At 48.1% G+C, this 16,729-nt stretch overlaps 1 protein-coding gene across 1 annotated transcript; it reads right to left on the bottom strand.

Moving 5' to 3' along the window:
• Positions 1-42: 42 nt before the first annotated feature.
• IL12RB2 (interleukin 12 receptor subunit beta 2) lies at positions 43-16,384 on the bottom strand. Its single transcript, XM_027719079.2, has 16 exons — positions 16,346-16,384; positions 13,090-13,155; positions 11,741-12,064; positions 11,186-11,300; positions 10,795-10,970; positions 10,457-10,596; positions 9,610-9,754; positions 7,697-7,779; positions 5,182-5,398; positions 4,372-4,572; positions 3,219-3,320; positions 2,985-3,140; positions 2,351-2,488; positions 1,568-1,655; positions 837-936; positions 43-570 (listed from the first exon to the last, which is right to left on the bottom strand). The coding sequence occupies exons 2-16, from the start codon at positions 13,145-13,147 to the stop codon at positions 43-45; spliced, it is 2,571 nt and encodes an 856-aa protein (XP_027574880.2). The 5' UTR covers positions 13,148-13,155; positions 16,346-16,384.
• Positions 16,385-16,729: the final 345 nt, after the last annotated feature.

Here is a 16,729-nt window from a genome sequence, read left to right as displayed (position 1 = left end):
GTTTGTGTCACCTACAGGTGTCACGTACAAGTGACCCCCCACCTACCTTGGGAAGGAGCTACAGTTGAGCTTCACTCTGTCCAAAGTGAGATTCCCTTCACAGCAGAGGGTGGGTGCCAAAAAGGTGGTTGGGAAGATGGACAGCAGGTGGCACTCGAGCTCGGGGTGGTCCATGGGAGTGTCTGCGGGCAGGGGCAGGTCTGTGGGGCTGGGGCTGGTGATGTACTCGGGCAGGTCCATGGGGTGGTCCCTGGTGGTGTCTGGAGGTGGGGGCAGGTCAGTGGGGCCGGGGTTGGTGATGTACTCGGGCACAGGCTGCAGGTGCTCCATCGCTTCCACCACCAGCCTCTGGTACAGCTCAGGGAGCTGCTGCTCCTCCCCTGGCTCCGAACTTGAGCTCTCCTGTGTCCAGTCCCTATGCCTCCTGCTGCCAGCGCTGCCCACCAGCAGCTTGTCCCCAGGGTCCGGGGGATCAGGCTGCATGAAAGCTTCCTCCACGGGGGTTGGTTCAGGCTCTTCAAAGCCGATGGTGCTGGGCAGGAACAGGATAGAGGATGAGCTCAGCTCTGCCTGTGGAGGGACATGGAATTAATTCTGTGGTGAATATCCTGAGACGTCCCTCCCCACAGCAGCTCATCCTGCTAAAACCAAAGATCTCTGCATTCTTCTTGAATCTAATTTGCTCAGCACTTCCTCTGGTCTAGCGCGAGCATGGGGATTATCCACTGCCAGAGATTGCTGGATTTGCTGCTTGAGGAGATTACTGGCTTGCATGGCTCCAGTCGCTGGTTTTTTTGAAGGTCGTGGGATTAGAATGCAAAACCCCTGTAATTTACCTTGGTAACCATGAAGCTTTTGGCCCACGTGGCGTTAGCTGGGTCGGGAATGGCTTTGTTCTGCCACTGTGGCAGGAGCACAGAGAGGAGCCAGTGGAACCTGCAGGGGGGAGAAATGCAATTAAAGGCATGAACAGGGATACCTGCAGCACCCATGTGTTCCTTGGAGGGGGATTAACCCAGGAGCTTGGTGTGATCGTGGATCTGCCCCCAGCTGGGTGGGGTTAATTCCCAAGGTTTGTACCCCTTCAGTTTGGTTTTGATGGAAGCAGACCTTAAGATCTGGGTTAAAAATTCACAATATCTGTGAACTACTGCCATATTATAATCTCAGTGGGTGTTTTTATTATAATTCATGTGCTCTGAAACCTGCATTCCAAACAACCCTCACTGTTTCCCAGGTGTCCTGAGAGGACATGACCATCCCATAGGACGAATGAGAATGGTATTAAATAAAAAGAGGATCAATTTAGATTTGTTATTAGGAAGATGATTACAATGCACTGGCACAGGTTGCCCAGAGGAGTTGTGGCTGCCCCATCCCAGGAAGTCTCCAAGGCCAGGTTGGATGGGCTTAGAGCAACCTGGTTGAGTGGAAGGTGTCCCTGCCTATGGCAGGGGATGGAACTGGATGAGCTTTAAGATCCCTTCCAACCCAAACCAGTCTGGGTTAATCCCTTCTAATAACTATTCCAGTTTTATTGTTTTATTTAACAAATGGATCCACTCACGCTTTTCTTGCTGGAGGCACAGAACAAACACAGGCTGAGAAGATGAAGAAGCTGCAGGTGAGCACCGGAGTCACCCAGCCCCTGGCACCTGAAATACAGAGCACCCTTCATTCAGCTTCATCAAAAAGAATTAAAAAATTTAAATACACTAGTTCAAGTTGGTCAATAAGAAGTCATGGCCTGACTGGTGTTTGCACTCACAAAACATACCAGCATATTTTTTTCTTTACTGCCCTTGCACTGCTTAAAATGTAATTGTCCCAAATCCAGATTTTATACCAGGAAGCCTTTTTATTTTAAGGTGCCCTGTTTTCTTTAATTTCCCTTCCTGGTCACCGCCCTGGATTTGTCCCCCAGTTAATGGGAGAAGTCTGCCTCCAGAGCAACCCTGCTCCCACAGTGTGGAGAGGGATTTCTCCATCCTTGGAAGTGTCCAAGGCCAGGTTAGAGGGGGCTTGGAGCAACCTGGTCTAGTGGAAGGTGTCCCTGCCCATGGCAGGGGGTGGCAAGGAATGGACTTTAAGGTCCCTCCCAACCCAGACTGTTCTGTGATTCTATGAATAAACCACCCTACTGCCCTTCGACTCCAAGAAAATATCTTGGTACAGAACTGGGAGCTTGAAGGCAAAGAAAGAAATGCTACATCTTAAAATTAGCTGAAATTAGAAATATTCAGCATTTGAAGAATAAAAAGAGGTCTCCTGGAGACCTTTGGTAATTAAAGAGGAGCAAGAAAAGCATTACCAGGACCCTCCTGGCCCCACCCCCGCACAGTGTCATTACTTTCCAGGCGGAGCCGGTCGCTGTTGCCCGGCGGCCCCTCCCCGGCCGCAGTGGACCCTGTCACCCACAGGTCGTAGAGCTCCCCTGGCTGCAGGTCCGGGATGTACAGGGATCCCGGGGCCGCCCCACTGGGAATGGCTGCGGGGAAAAGGGGGAGAAGGACTTGAAGCACCTGCACCAGGGTTTTACTGTGTTCAGCTGGAATGAAGTTCTTAATGAAGTCAAGGAAAAATGAGGAAGAAGAAGAGGAAGAAGAGGATGAAGAAAAAGAGGAAAGAGCAAGAAGAAGAGGCGGAGGAAGAAGAAGAGCAAGAAATGGAGGAAAAAGAGGAAAAAGAAGAAGCAGAAGAAGAAAAAGAGGACGAAAAAGAAGAGGAAGAAGAGAAATAAAATGAGGAAGATGAACAAGAGGAAGAAGAGGAAGAAGAGGAAGAAGAAAAAGAAGAAGAAGAAGAAGAGGAATAAGATGAGGATGAGGAATAGGAATAATAAGAAGAGGAAGAGGAAGAAGAAGAGGAAAAAGCAGAAAGAAATCTGATAGTTCCACACTCAAAGGAGCTTGGAATGATCCCACTAGAAACCTTCAGTAATTAAATGGGAGCAGGAGAAGCATTTCCAGCTCCCAGACACCCACCATAGACCTGGGGGTCTCCCTGGCTGTCCTTGGTCTGCAGGTACACGTGGTACCCTGTGATGCAGCCCCTCTGCTGGGGAACAGGGATTTCCTCCCATGACACCAAGACGCCGGTGGCCCGCGGGATTGTGAACATCTGGGGCCCAGCTGATGGGGCTGCAAGACATAGGACTGGCTTTGAAAGCTGAGCTTAAGGAGCTTGAAAACATCTGGAAGATCATTACTGTGATTTACCTTGTGCTGTGGAGTATCCTCTGACTGACACTGCCTGTCCAGCTCTGTCCTGGTAGAGAGCAAACACACGGATCTGGTAGCACATGTTATCTTTGATGTGCTCTAGATAAAGGAATTAAAAGTGGATAGTTACCTTTTATAGTATTTGCACTACTGGCCAAAGTGTCTGCATCAGCTGCTTAAATCTGAGATGGATCCTCTGATTATTTGTAGGTCTTTCATAAAGAAGGGAAAGAAACCTTCTCTGTGATCTAGGCAGAGCCTTACTGGGCATTAAACTGAAAATTAGTGGCTTCCCACTACCAGAGGGAAGGATTAGACTGGAGATTAGGGAGAAACTCTCTCCTGTGAAGGTGGTGAGGCCCTGGCACAGGTTGCCCAGAGAAGCTGTGGCTGCCCCATCCCTGGAAGTGTCCAAGGCCAGGTTGGACGGGGCTTGGAGCAACCTGGGATAGTGGAAGGTGTCCCTGCCCATGACAGAGGGTGGAATGAGATGGGCTTTAAGGTTCCTTGCAACCCAAACCAGTCTGGGTTTCTATGGAATATGCTGCTTTTTCCAGCTCATTTGGAGCAGGGATATGAGAGGACAGAGACACAGCACCAGGACAGAGGATAGGGAAGACTAATGAGGGTTCTCACAATCACCCCTGTTGTAACTTCACGGCTATCACTGTGCAGAGCACTGACATGTTGTGCTGCTTGGGGTTAGTAACCAAAATTAGTAGAAAGGAAATAGCATTTTCTTAGGCCTTTGATCTCTGGTACCTCTATCTGGCTTGTTTCATATTGGAGAGATTGGTTTTTCAGAGACATTTTACTTTCAGATACAAAGCTCAGCTGAGAGCAGTTGCAGAGCTCAGCCCAGGGCAGCCACCAGTTGTTTTCTCTCCTATACAAAAAGCTTTCAATGCCATAATTTCTTATGCTGAATTAGTAATAATGATGGAATCACAGACTCTTTGGTTTGGAAGGGACCTTAAAACTCATGTCATTCCACCCCCCGCCACAGGCAGGGACACCTTCCACTAGACCAGGTTGCTCCAAGCCCCATCCAACCTGGTCTTGGAGGCAAAATTCCAATCTGACTTATTCCTTAAAATATCTCCAAAATAAACTGGTACTTTGGTTGTATCCAACCTTGGGGTATATTTACCTGCTATCACTGTGGACAGGTTGGATGCGGGAAGCTTTGCCCAGGTGTGATGGGGCTCCAGGTGTGGGTTCCTCCCTGTCTCTGCCCACTCCACCACGTACCCACTGATGGGCACAGCAGATCTGAGGGGTGGTTTCCAGCTGACCAGGATGCTGCTGTTCCCCATGGCCATGGCAGAGACTTGCTGAGGAGGTGGTAGATCTTAAACACCAAACAAAAAGACACTGTCAGCACAAACTTGCTGTAACCTCAAGTGGAACCATTAAGTTTTAAAATATGTTTTATTGTGTCTTGTCCAGTCTGGCACCATGTGGAGCATAAAAATAAACTATAATTGAAAGAAAATGTCATTATGGGAGAGTAAGGTTTATGCTGATAGGAACAGTCACATTCTTTTCTTGTCTCATGGTTTAGCAGATTGGATTTAACACCCACAGTACTGCTTGGTTGTGCCATCCCCAAACCCTGAGAAGATGATGTCACAGCACATCCCCAAATCCCACTGCTATGCTGGAGCCATAAGGCAGGATGTGGAGCTGCTGGAGCAAGTCCAGAGGAGGCCACAGAGATGCTCTTGGTGCTGGAGCCCCTCTGCTCTGGAGCCAGTCTGGGAGAGCTGGGAGTGTTTGCCTGGATAAGAGAAGGCTCCAGGGAGACCTCAGGGAAAACCGGATCTGTAGATGCCCGAAGATCCATTGAGGTGGACATTGATGGGCACGAGGTGGTGCGACCAGAACAGATCCACAGTGTGTGGCACAACACAGAGCACTGGTGTTTTTCCCAGTGATCCAGACTCAGCAGAAGCCTTACCCTGGATGCCCAGGTTGGTCAGGATGGATGCAGGGGGGGACCTGCCCCGAGAGTTCTGAGCAGTGACTGTGATCCTGTAGTCCACCCTTGGTGTGACTTTGGAGTAGCTGGTGTGGGTGGTTTGGTGGGATTCTGGGAGGGGGTTCTGATGGTCCAGGGCTTCAAAGGTCACTCTGTACCCCAGGATTCTTCCTCCTGCCTCCGACTTCCTCAGAGCCTGTGAGGAAAGTGCATTTGTTACTGTCTTCTTCTGGAAAAAATGCTGTCAGCTGGGAAAGCTGGAGAGGGGCTTTGGATAAGAGCCTGGAGGGACAGGACAAGGGGGAATGGCTTCCCACTACCAGAGGGCAGGGATAGATGGGATTATTGGAAGGAATTCTTCCCAGTGAGGGTGGTGAGGGGCTGGGATTGAATTCCCAGAGAAGCTGTGGCTGCCCCATCCCTGGAAGTGTTCAAGGCCAGGTGGATGAGGCTTGGAGCAATCTGGTCTAGTGGAAGGTGTCCCTGCCCATGGCAGGGGTGGGACTGGGTGATCTTTAAGCTTCCTCTCAACCCAAACCATTCCACAATTAATTTTTCCCGTTTAATTCCAGTTTAGTGAAACACTTTTGCTGTGAGCTGCTGATTTTCCCAGGAGCAGCAGAGCTGGAGACGGTGAAACACTCATCCCTCTCCTGTCCTGAGGCTGAATTCAAGCCAAGTTTTTCCCAAGGGTTGAAAAAAAAGAGTAATAACTGCACCTGAATTTTTTAAAATGAGCTATTTTTGATTTAGGAGGAAAATATGGATTTTACTTAAAGCCATGATAAAAAACTATTTAAATGGAAACACTTAGAACACATCTCTGACAGTCTGTGCTATCCCATTAACACCTCGCTGGTTTTTCCTCCCCTCTGGGTATCTGCAGTTGTACTCTCAGTTTCACAGTTTCCTGATGTTTCTATAATGTGAATTCATTTGTTTGCCTGATTTTTGTCATAACAAAACAAAGCACTTTCAAAAACAGGAAAAGGTAGTGTTACAGGTGCTTTGGCAGTGGCTCAGGACAGACACAGCACTGGAACCACTCTGAGGAACCGCTGAAATTAAATTTGCAGCCCTTTTTTGGGTATTTGTCTGAAAATAGGAGCACGTTTCTTGGTAGGATGTTTACTTTCAGCCTTTTGCTTTGTAGCTTTTGTGAAAACTACAGAGGCAGTTCATTGCCCCGTTTTATGAATGATGCTGCAGGAAGTCAGTTCTGATAAAGAAAGTGCTGCAAGATAAAGGTCTTCAAGTTAAAGCCACAACGTCTGGGGTCACAGAATCACATGAGAGTTTCTGCTTTCACTTTTAGCCTGGTGCTTGTTGGTGTGGGGGGAAGATACCCCAGCTTTTTTCACTCTTTGTCCAGCTTCAGATCTGCAGCTTTAGTATTAGAAACCCTTGTTTGTGTGGTTCTACACCTGTGGAGAAAGCCCCTCTTCCTGCTGTACAACAACATCTCCGACCCCATCCCTCCACACAGCAGTGACCCTGCGGGACCCCTTCCACTGCCTAAACTATATCCAGCTCTTAGATTTTGGGGAGTTCAGTCATTTTAAGGGGTTGTTATAAAAAATTGCCCCTTCAGCCTCCTCCATTTTTCATTGCTCTGCTCTTCTTTTAGGGACATGGGTCAGTGGTGGCCTGGGCAGTGGTGGAGGGACAGTTGGATTCAATGGTCTGAGAGGGCTTTTCCATCTAAATGATTCTGTGATTCATATAAGCAAAGCAGAGCTGAAATAGCTCTGAAGGCAGCAGACACCCAAGGTGAGTGCATATGAGAACATGAGCCATGGTGTCCACCTGCCCCCCCTGAGCTCCTGTCCTGACCACATATGGCAACCATGGAAAACAACAACAAGATGGAGAATGAGGAGAGGGAGATACTCATTAGAAAACAAATTAGGAAGTCTATGAGGTTGTCCATTATTCATCTGGAGAAGAGAAGACTCCAGGGACAACTTAGAGCCTCTTCCAGTGCCTAAAGGGGGAGCCTAAAGAGAGCTGGAGAGGGACTTTGGACCAGAGCCTGCAGGGACAGGACAAGGGGGAATGGCTTCCCACTGCCAGAGGGCAGGCTTAGGTGGGATATTGGGAAGGAATTGTTGGCTGTGGGGGTGGTGAGGCCCTGGCACAGGTTGCCCAGAGAAGCTGTGGCTGCTCCATCCCTGGAAGTGTCCAAGGCCAGGTTGGATGGGGCTTGGAGCAACCTGGGCTGGTGGAAGGGGTCCCTGTCCATGGCAAGGGGTTTGGAACAAGATGGTTGGATGTCCGAGATCCTGTTCAATCCAAATCGTCCTGACATTCTAAGAAACTGTAGGTAGAAAAGTGTTGCTGAATCTCCTCCCAGGGGAGGTGAGCCTTGGTCCGTGGCCCTGGCCCTGGCCTTGTGCTCTCACAGGGTTCAGTCCTTTCCCAAAACCACATAAACTGGTTTCCCCTTTAACCTTATTGGTTATTGCTGCCTCTGCTTAGGTTTCACTTAACTTACCTTCCAAAAGAGTGAGATGTTCTGCTGCTGAGAGCCCAGGTCCTGCTCCTGCCGGTACCAGACATCCGGGATCCCGGTCGGCTCTGGGGTGGAAGGAAAAGGTGAGCAGCATGAGTGGCCGTGGTTTGAAGCAAACAAACAAGACAACGAGTAGGTAAAGGGGATAAAAACCCTGAGAAAATGAAAATTTCAGTTTTAAAATGTCCCTGAAGTGATGCAATATATGATAGTCCATGTTTGCTCTTGAGTTCAGCTCATTGAGGATGGGGATCGTGAGGAAAACAAGTCATAAACCAGGGAGGGAGTTTTGCTCTTCTGATGACTTTATTCTGCCCTTGATAACTGGAATGGCTCCCAAGGAAACCCACACATCAAATGGACAGTGTTATCTCTTGTCTTTGCAAAATCTGAGGCTTATTAAGGTCCTTGGGGTTGGCTAAATCAATCCTGGAACAACAGGATGATGGGGTTTGTGGGATCTGTAGAATTTTGCTGTTTGGCTCTAGGCAATAATTGTCTTTAACTGCTGGGTAGGACCTTGTTGGAGGTACCTTAAATCCCCCATTCTTTCCACAATTTTAAGTCACAGACTGACTGGAAACTCATGATATTCTGAATAAACCTCACAAAATAACACAAAAGCTGAGTTCTGGTTGGTGAATGAGCTCCAAAAATTCAGAACCAGAGATACACGTGTCAAGAAAGCTGATGTGACAGAGCTTGGTTCCTCAGGGTCCCTGACCAACATAAACTCATCAAATTCAAATATTAATTGCTGCTAACAGTCAGAGCAGGAGGCAGCTGATGGAGAACCCAGCAAGGACAGGGCTGCCTGCTCTTTGCTGTATTCAAAGACACAAACCCCCTCCACGTCAGTGATGTTTGGAGCAGTTTGTCCTGTATTAGCTGCAAATAGTGACTGGAACAGAAACAAGAACCAGGAGCAACAGCAGAAATAAAACCAGAGCTCACCGGCTGTGAGTGAGGGAGGAAGGGGTGAGCTCCCTCAGAAGGGAGCAGAAAAAGTAGGATATGGGATTGCATCTGCTGGCCTCCAGACTGGATCTGAAAGTTCATGAACCACGTGAATTGGCTGGAAAGAAAAAGATATGCTCACTAATGAACAGGGCTTGCATAAGGCAGCTTTCGTGGCAGGTCACGCTAAAAGGAACAGGAAAAGGAACATCCCGTTGAAAAGGTGTAATTCTGGATTTGCAACAAGTCAGTTCACGCATAAAACTTCAGTTCCTTCAACAAAGACTAAACATGATGTACCAGAGCTTCTAGTCTGCAACCTCCCCTTGCAGTCACCTCATCTGGTGACACAAAGTGTTCCTTGATCAGCTAAAAACATTCTCATTCTCATTGTGCAGCAGGGCTGGGGAGAGGGGTGATGACCACAAACGTCAGGGTGCAACAAGAAGTGGAGAAAACTGTTGAGAGGAAGGTGGGGGAGGGAAGGAAAAGTTCACATCTCCTGCATCAATCAATGCTTCTTACAGAAACTGGTGCTCTCACAGTGGTAAATGGGATGAGTAATAACAGCCCAAGCCTGGAGGGCTTGTAGTAATTCACAAAAAAGAGCAACCAAAGCCAAGTAGGAGATCAGAGAATCACAGAATCATTTGGCCTGGAAAAGACCTTAAAAATCATTTTATTCCAACCCCTTTATCCTTCAGCTCTTCTCAGTGAACTCTTGAAATTCTTGTTTTGCAAGAAACTCAAACAGCTTCATCTTTGTTCATTAAAAAAGCAATTCTCTTACAGGAGCTACTTCTCTCTTGGTCCGGGTCTGGATCCACAGAGTCTCCACAAACGAACCAGCAGCAGTTTGACTTCATTAGCTGAAGTTACCCATTGAATGCAACTGTTAGGCACAGGTTTAGTGCAGGTTTAGTGTAGGTTTGTGTTACCTGCTTCTGGAGTCCGGGTTTGGTTCATTTTCCAGTCGCTCCACAGCCCTCGCTCGGGGTGAATTTTACAGCTGACCTGGAACTCATAGGCTGTGTCAGGCTCCAGCCCATGAAGGTGATATTGTTCACTGCTGAAGATTTCAACCTTTAATGGAGATGAAGAGCATGTAATATTAAACTCACGAGGAGACAAAGGTTGAAGGTGGTGGCAGCTGAATCACAAGTGTCCTTGTGAAGCTTTAAAAAACAACAGGGAACCCCTGATTTGAGGTGGCTGTAATAACTCAAAGAATGATGCAATGAATCATCAGGCTCGCAGGGCTTCATCTGAAAATCCCCTCATTTAATTATGTGACAATAGCAAAATCTCTGTGTGATTTGACTCAACTTCCAGCAATAGGTTTCTTTTGCCACTTAAAATAAGAGCAAAGACTTTGTAGAATCCCAGAATCCCAGACTGGTTTGGGTTGAGAGGGAGCTTAAAGCCCAGTTCCACCCCCTGCCATGGGCAGGGACACCTTTCACTAGCCCAGGTTGCTCCAAGCCCTGGCCAACCTGGCCTTGGACACTTCCAGGGATGGAGCAGCCACAGCTTCTCTGGGCAACCTGTGCCAGGGCCTCACCACCCCCACAGCCAACAATTCCTTCCCAATATCCCACCTAAGCCTGCCCTCTGGCAGTGGGAAGCCATTCCCCCTTGTCCTGTCCCTGCAGGCCCTGGTCCAAAGTCCCTCTCCAGCTCTCTTTAGGCTCCCCCTTTAGGCACTGGAAGGGGCTCTAAGGTCTCTCCCTAAGGCCTTCTCTTCTCCAGCAAGTCCATAACTTCCTTTATCCCAAAGACAATTACCATGCTCCAGGAGTGCCTGGTGAGGGGACGGTATCTCAGCCTGCAGTGCTGTGCTTGTGCTTCATTGTGCCAAAAAAGAGTGCAGTTGGTCGCAGAAGAACTGTCAAATTCCACTAAAAAGTCAGGAGGATGTGGCTTCACTGGCAGCAAAACAGAAAGAAGCAGAGGATGCTCAGAAACACAACACAACTTGGAATGGGGGTTGGATGGAAAACAGAGTTATTAGTTTAGGCTGGATGGATGATCTTCCCAAGAAGTTTAAAAAAGAAAGTGCTCAGAATGTCTCCGGTCTTCCCAAAGGGCTAGGGCTGACTGAGAGGTGGAAGGTCTTGCTTTACCTATGTCTATTAATGTGAAGGTGAATGGTTGTGAAGAAGCACTTCCCAACTTATTGGAGGCAGAAACCACAACGGTGTAATTGGAGTCAAAATTCAACTTTCTCAGAGCCAGCAAGCCAAATGTCTTATTCAGACTTTCTTCTGAAAAGCACAAGTCATGTGTCCCATTTGAGAGCCTGGAACAGAAGGAAGATGTTTGGTTATTGCTCTTCTGTAGACCTGGGTGTGTGGGGACATGGATCCCATTCCAAAGGGGTGTCTTGGCATTCCCTCTTTACCTTCTGAACCCAACTGGGGCCAACCTGCTGTGGTGCATGACCAGAAAAGGGGTTTGAACTGCTCCAAGATGTAATTAGAGGTGTTGAAGCATCTATATCCCCACATTACTCACTGTATCACATACGTGGTGTCAAGGTATGTGAGCCTTCCCTTATCCCAGGTGCAGACGGGGTGGCTGTCTGTTCCAATCTGGATGCATGACACATTTCCTGGCTCATCTGGAGGATCTTAAACAGATATTTCTTAGCATCTTAGATCTTAAACAGATATAGTCTTAACATCACAGACTGGTTTGGGTTGGACCTCTAAAAGGCATTCAGTCCAACCCCCTGCCATGGGCAGGGACATCACCCAGCCCAGGTTGCTCAGAGCTCTGTCCAGCCTGGCTTTCAATGTTTCTTCCTTAAAGATGTTACAAAACATTTTAGGAAATGCCTGGGAGAGAGGATGTTATTTGCTCTGAGTGGGCAGTTTGATTTAGCATCTCTCCCTTCAGGAATAACAGAGTTGCACAGTTCTAGCCAGGAATATTTTAAATACAAAGAGCCCCTCTAAGACAACACCTGTCCTGGACAAGGGCACTCACTGCCAGTCTCTACCGTGTGGGTCAGAGGTGCCACAGGAAAGGTTTGAGAACCAGGAATAATTAATAATCAATGCTGCTTACTTCCACACTTGATATCGATTCCACAAATGAGTTTTTTCCTTCCTCCACAAATCGTTTTGCATGTGAAGGTGTGTCTGCCATAGGTATTGACTGGAAATGTTTTGCTTACTGAACGGCCAGAATTTTTAGCTTGTTCAGAGTTATTAAGGAAAATCCCTATCCTGCACTTAGGTGTCTGCAAGTCTCCCAGGTAGCAGGACAGGGTGACGTTGGTCCCAGGCTGGATGGCACTGGCAGTGTTGGCCGTCATTCTCCCTTTGTCACAGATTTCCTCAGTGCCACGGGGAGCTTTGCTGGAAGTCATGATCCCTTTCCTGCAGGCTTCTGCAACAGAATCGGAAAACAAAAGTTTCACAGGAATCCATCCCTTTTCTTCCACAACATATTTTGCTCAAGGAAGAGTTTCCCCAAATGTCTTATCCGAGAATTCCTGCCTCTGCATGGTAACCTGTGGGATGTTGCTGTGCCCAGTCTGATTAACTGGGATCAGCAACCACGGGATCACAATCAGTCACCAACGAACCAGCATGACCCCAGGGAAAATCTACCAGAACTCGTTTCATTTTGGGTTAAGAATGTGTTTGTGTGTCAGGAAAGTTGTGGCAGGCAGCACAGGAAGGATGTGAAGCTGCTGGAGCAAGTCGAGAGGGGCCATGGAGATGCTCCAAAGGCTGGAGCCCCCTTACTCTGGAGACAGGCTGGGAGAGCTGGGGGTGTTCACCTGGAAAAGAGAAGGCTCCAGGGACAACTTAGAGCCCCTTCCAGTGCCTAAAGGGGGAACCTAAAGGGAGCTGGAGAGGGACTTTGGACCAGGGCCTGCAGGGACAGGACAAAGGGGAATGGCTTCCCACTGCCAGAGGGCAGGCTTAGGTGGGATATTGGGAAGGAATTGTTGGCTGTGGGGGTGGTGAGGCCCTGGCACAGGTTGCCCAGAGAAGCTGTGGCTGCTCCATCCCTGGAAGTGTCCAAGGACAGGTTGGAGGGGACAACCTGGGCTAGTGGAAGGTGTCCCTGCCCATGGCAGGGGTGGAACTGGATGATGTTTAAAGTCCCTTCCATCCCAAACCATTCTATGGTTCTGTGAAAGTGCTGGAGCACCATTTCTCCCTGTTCATGAGCTCTACCAGTCTCAGTGGAGCTCATTGTGGAGCTGTTTTCTCATGTAACCAACAGTTCTACCTTGAAATAAACTTAATAACCTCCCTGCATAACTAATTAGCAACTCTTTGCTCTCCATTAAGGAAGATGTTCACTAGCACTCCACACAGAAGCTGAAAAAACCCACCCTATTTAGCCTGGGTGCTTCTTTTAAAGTGACCATTTTTCTGAAGGGAAAAAAATTATCTTACCTGCTGTGAAGTGCATCACCAGCCAAATTGCTGAGGGCAAGATCCATGCAAATGGCATTTTGCTGCCTATAGAGAAATGAATTCGCATTAACAGTTCTTAAAGAGTGGGGATATAATTTACAGATCTTCATGTTTTATTAATTTACAACTTCAGAAAATCCCAAATGCTCATTTCAGGAGACCTTTCTAATGGACACAATGCAGGAAGTTCTGAACACAAATGTTTCACACAAATTATTCAAGCTCAACCTGAACTGAGCTCAGTATTTTCAAATAGTTTTTACAACAAGCATTAACAAATATTCCCTTTTTTATCCTTCACCTGCAGAACTATAGGAGCAGTGGGAATACATTGGATACTTCAGAAGTGAATACACCAACAAGCACTTTCTGTAACCTGATGCCATACCAGAAACAAACTACTTGAAAGTAGTTTTATCCCAGTATTACTACTTTAAATCTTGGCTGATTTTCATGCCAGGGGCATTTCCATGCACAGTATAGTCTTTGCCATGTGAATATTAATACAAAAACAACAATAATGGTTATTTCAGGTTGTTTTTAGATAATGAAATGGATGGTTTTTAAATGATCCAATACTCAAATTGAATGTAAAATACATAAGATTTGCCAAAATGCATATTGTGGCAATAAGCCAGGTTTTATAAATAATGTTTTTAAACTAAATCCAGATGTTCCTCAGGCTGTAACTTTCAGCCTTGCTGCAGTGCCTCAGCTTCCCCAAAGCCTCTTCACGTGGTGCCTTCTGTAGATGATTAGTAACTGTCAGGATGAGCAAACACAGCACCCCAAGGTTCTTCAAGTAAATGCTCTGCCTTCCAACAAACTTCCAATAAATTGCCTGGTGACTGTGTAAACACCCTTCAGACAGCCTCTTCTGACAGCAAAACTACCCAAAATATTTGAGTCAACAGGCAAAAACAGTCTGGCTTCAAATAATTTAATCAGTGGTTTGGTTCGGGAAGTGTGAGACGTAAACCATGATTGAGTAAATGATGAGAAATGAATTAGAAACAACCTTAAGCTCAGGATAGAGATATATGGGGAAAAAATTAAGAGGAAAAAACCCATATTCCACAGCAATGAGAAAAATTGCTATTGCTACACCTAGAGTACAGAAATACAAAGGACATTGTCCTGGAGTAAAGGTGGAAGGAAGTACATGAGAAGTCTGTGGGGGTTGAGGTGGTGCCTCTTCGTGCTCTTATCTTTGAAATCTCAGCTGAAAGCACCAGGGCCACACAGTCTGTGACCCCGTGGATGTGCCACAGTGACACAAGCTGTAACTACAGCCCTTGAGCTCTGAAATGAAACCAGTTGTGAAGCACAACAGCCTGGGAGTTGGCCTTGAACCAACCTTTTACGCCCTTGTCCCCACCTCTCCCTAAAAAAAGCTCCATGCAAAGCTCATTGTGTGTTCTAAGAACTCACAGGAGTGAGTGGAAACAGGAGCATTTTGTGGTGTTGTATTTCACCCAGAAAAACCCACTATTTGTGCCCCAGCTATTACTGACAACTATCACTGGCTGCGTTTTAAGGAAGCTTCCCCCCCCCCCCCCCCCCCCCCCGCTGTCCTGGCTTCCCAGGCCCTTTGAGGACAGTGGCACCTGGGTCATCCCACAGCCTTGGGAATATCCCGCCTAGGGCTGGTGGCTCTTCCCAAAGCTACCGAGAGTGGGGGATTTAATCAGACCTCTTGGGATGAAGGAAAGGGACAGAGTTGCTCCTAGAGGATGGGCTCTGCGCTCCTCAGGCAGCTCTATCCTAGAGTGCAGGAGGTATCCCGGGATAGTGAGCATTCCAGGGCAGGTGGTGTGCTCAGATGGGCAGCATCCCCGGGTAGGAGCATCCCTGGACAGCAGCATCCCGGGATAATGATCATTCGATGGCAGCAGCATCCTGGGGCAGGGAATCATCCCGGTGCAGCAGCATCCCCGCGAGAAAGCAAAGCGCAGCGGCACCCCAGAGCAGTGAACATCCCAGGGAAGCAGCATCCCGGAGCAAGGAGTATCACCGGGAAAGTGAGTATCCCAGCACAACGCCATCCTGGCGCAGCAGCTTCCCGGGGCAGGAATATCCCAGGGCAGCAGCATCCCAGGGCAGTGAACATGCCGGGGCAGCAGAATCCCGGGGCAGGGAGTATCCCAGTGCAACATAGTCCCCTGGAAAAGGAGCATCCCAGCGCAGCAGCATCCCAGGACAGTGAACATCCCGCGGCAGGGAGTATTCCGAGGCAGGGAGCATCCCGAGGCAGCAGCACCCTGCAGCAACAGCTTCTCGGGGCAGTGGGTATCCCGAGGCAGCAGCATCCCGGGGCATCCATTCGCGGGATGTCACCTTTCCCAGTGCGCCGCTATACTGCTGCCCGAAGCGGGATATCGCTCCTCAGGAGTGATCCCCACCCTCGGTACCCTCGGGGATGCCCGTCCCGCAGCCCCCCCGCCCCCCGAGCGGGGGTTACTCACCCCCAGCCCCGCGGCCGCTCCCGGAGCGGCGGATCCCGCGTGTGCGCGGAGGGCACGGAACGGCCCGACCCGCCCCCGCCCAGGGATCCGGGAACGGGACAGGAGGGGAAAGGCGGGGGGAAAAGGGGAAAGCAAGGCAAGGCAAGGCAAGGCAAGGCAAGGCAAGGCAAGGCAAGGCAAGGCAAGAGAAAGAAAAGAAAAGAAAAGAAAAGAAAAGAAAAGAAAAGAAAAGAAAAGAAAAGAAAAGAAAAGAAAAGAAAAGAAAAGAAAAGAAAAGAAAAGAAAAGAGAAAAGAAAAAGAAATGAAATTTCATCCTCCCTTGATAGGAGCAAGGGGCTTGTCCAGAGATGCACCCACACTGATTTTTATCTTCTCTTTAACAGGATTTTTGCTTTCTCTCATTTTTCTCAGCACTCCCACAACCTGCCACTACATTTAAGAGAGCTTTCAATGAGTGAGTATCTTATTGCTATTGTTCCTTCTCTTTTAACATCAACTCAGTTTTCCTCACTGATTACAATCACATTTTCCTACCTGGAACCACAGCATAGGTATTTCAGGGGCAGCTGTTGAAATGAAGGGGCAGAGGGAGAACAACATTTGCAGCTTCCAAGAGTCTCAAATTTTGCCTTTGAGCGTCCATCTGCTTCCCCTCCTCCCAAAGCCTGGAGCAACATTTGTGCTCCTTTCCAGAGCTGCCATCATATCATTAACATGCCAAGAGTGAGCAGAACCCCACAAAATCCCAAATATCAACATCTTCTTTTACCTCTTCTTTCTCCTCTGTCTTCATCAGTTCACGTTACACTTTGCCTTTTCACAGAGCCCTTCCCAGCACAGCTCCAGCTCCACGCGGCCAGACCAGGATGCAGCTGATTTTAAACCAGGACACCAATAGGAGTTATACGGAATCTAATCCGTGTTTCTTGCTGAGGTCCCGTGTGTTGATTTCTCCATCACTCTTCACACCCTGACCTCAGCTGGGAGCAGTGGAATGGGTCTGTCTCACTCATCCAGGATATATTTAAGGGAAGATGCTGATCAGATGGTCCAGGTGAGTTTTGTGTTTTAGTGAGAGGTAGTTAAACCAAAAATCCCCAGTCCATTACCCTCTATAAAATGAAGTTGCTTCCTTTTGTATTTCTTTCTTCTA

This window comes from Pipra filicauda, unplaced genomic scaffold (genome assembly GCF_003945595.2).
Source record: "Pipra filicauda isolate LSUMZ 115617 unplaced genomic scaffold, ASM394559v2 scaffold295_size919547_pilon, whole genome shotgun sequence".
Taxonomy (NCBI): domain Eukaryota; kingdom Metazoa; phylum Chordata; class Aves; order Passeriformes; family Pipridae; genus Pipra; species Pipra filicauda.
This window is presented reverse-complemented; position numbering and strand designations above follow the sequence as displayed.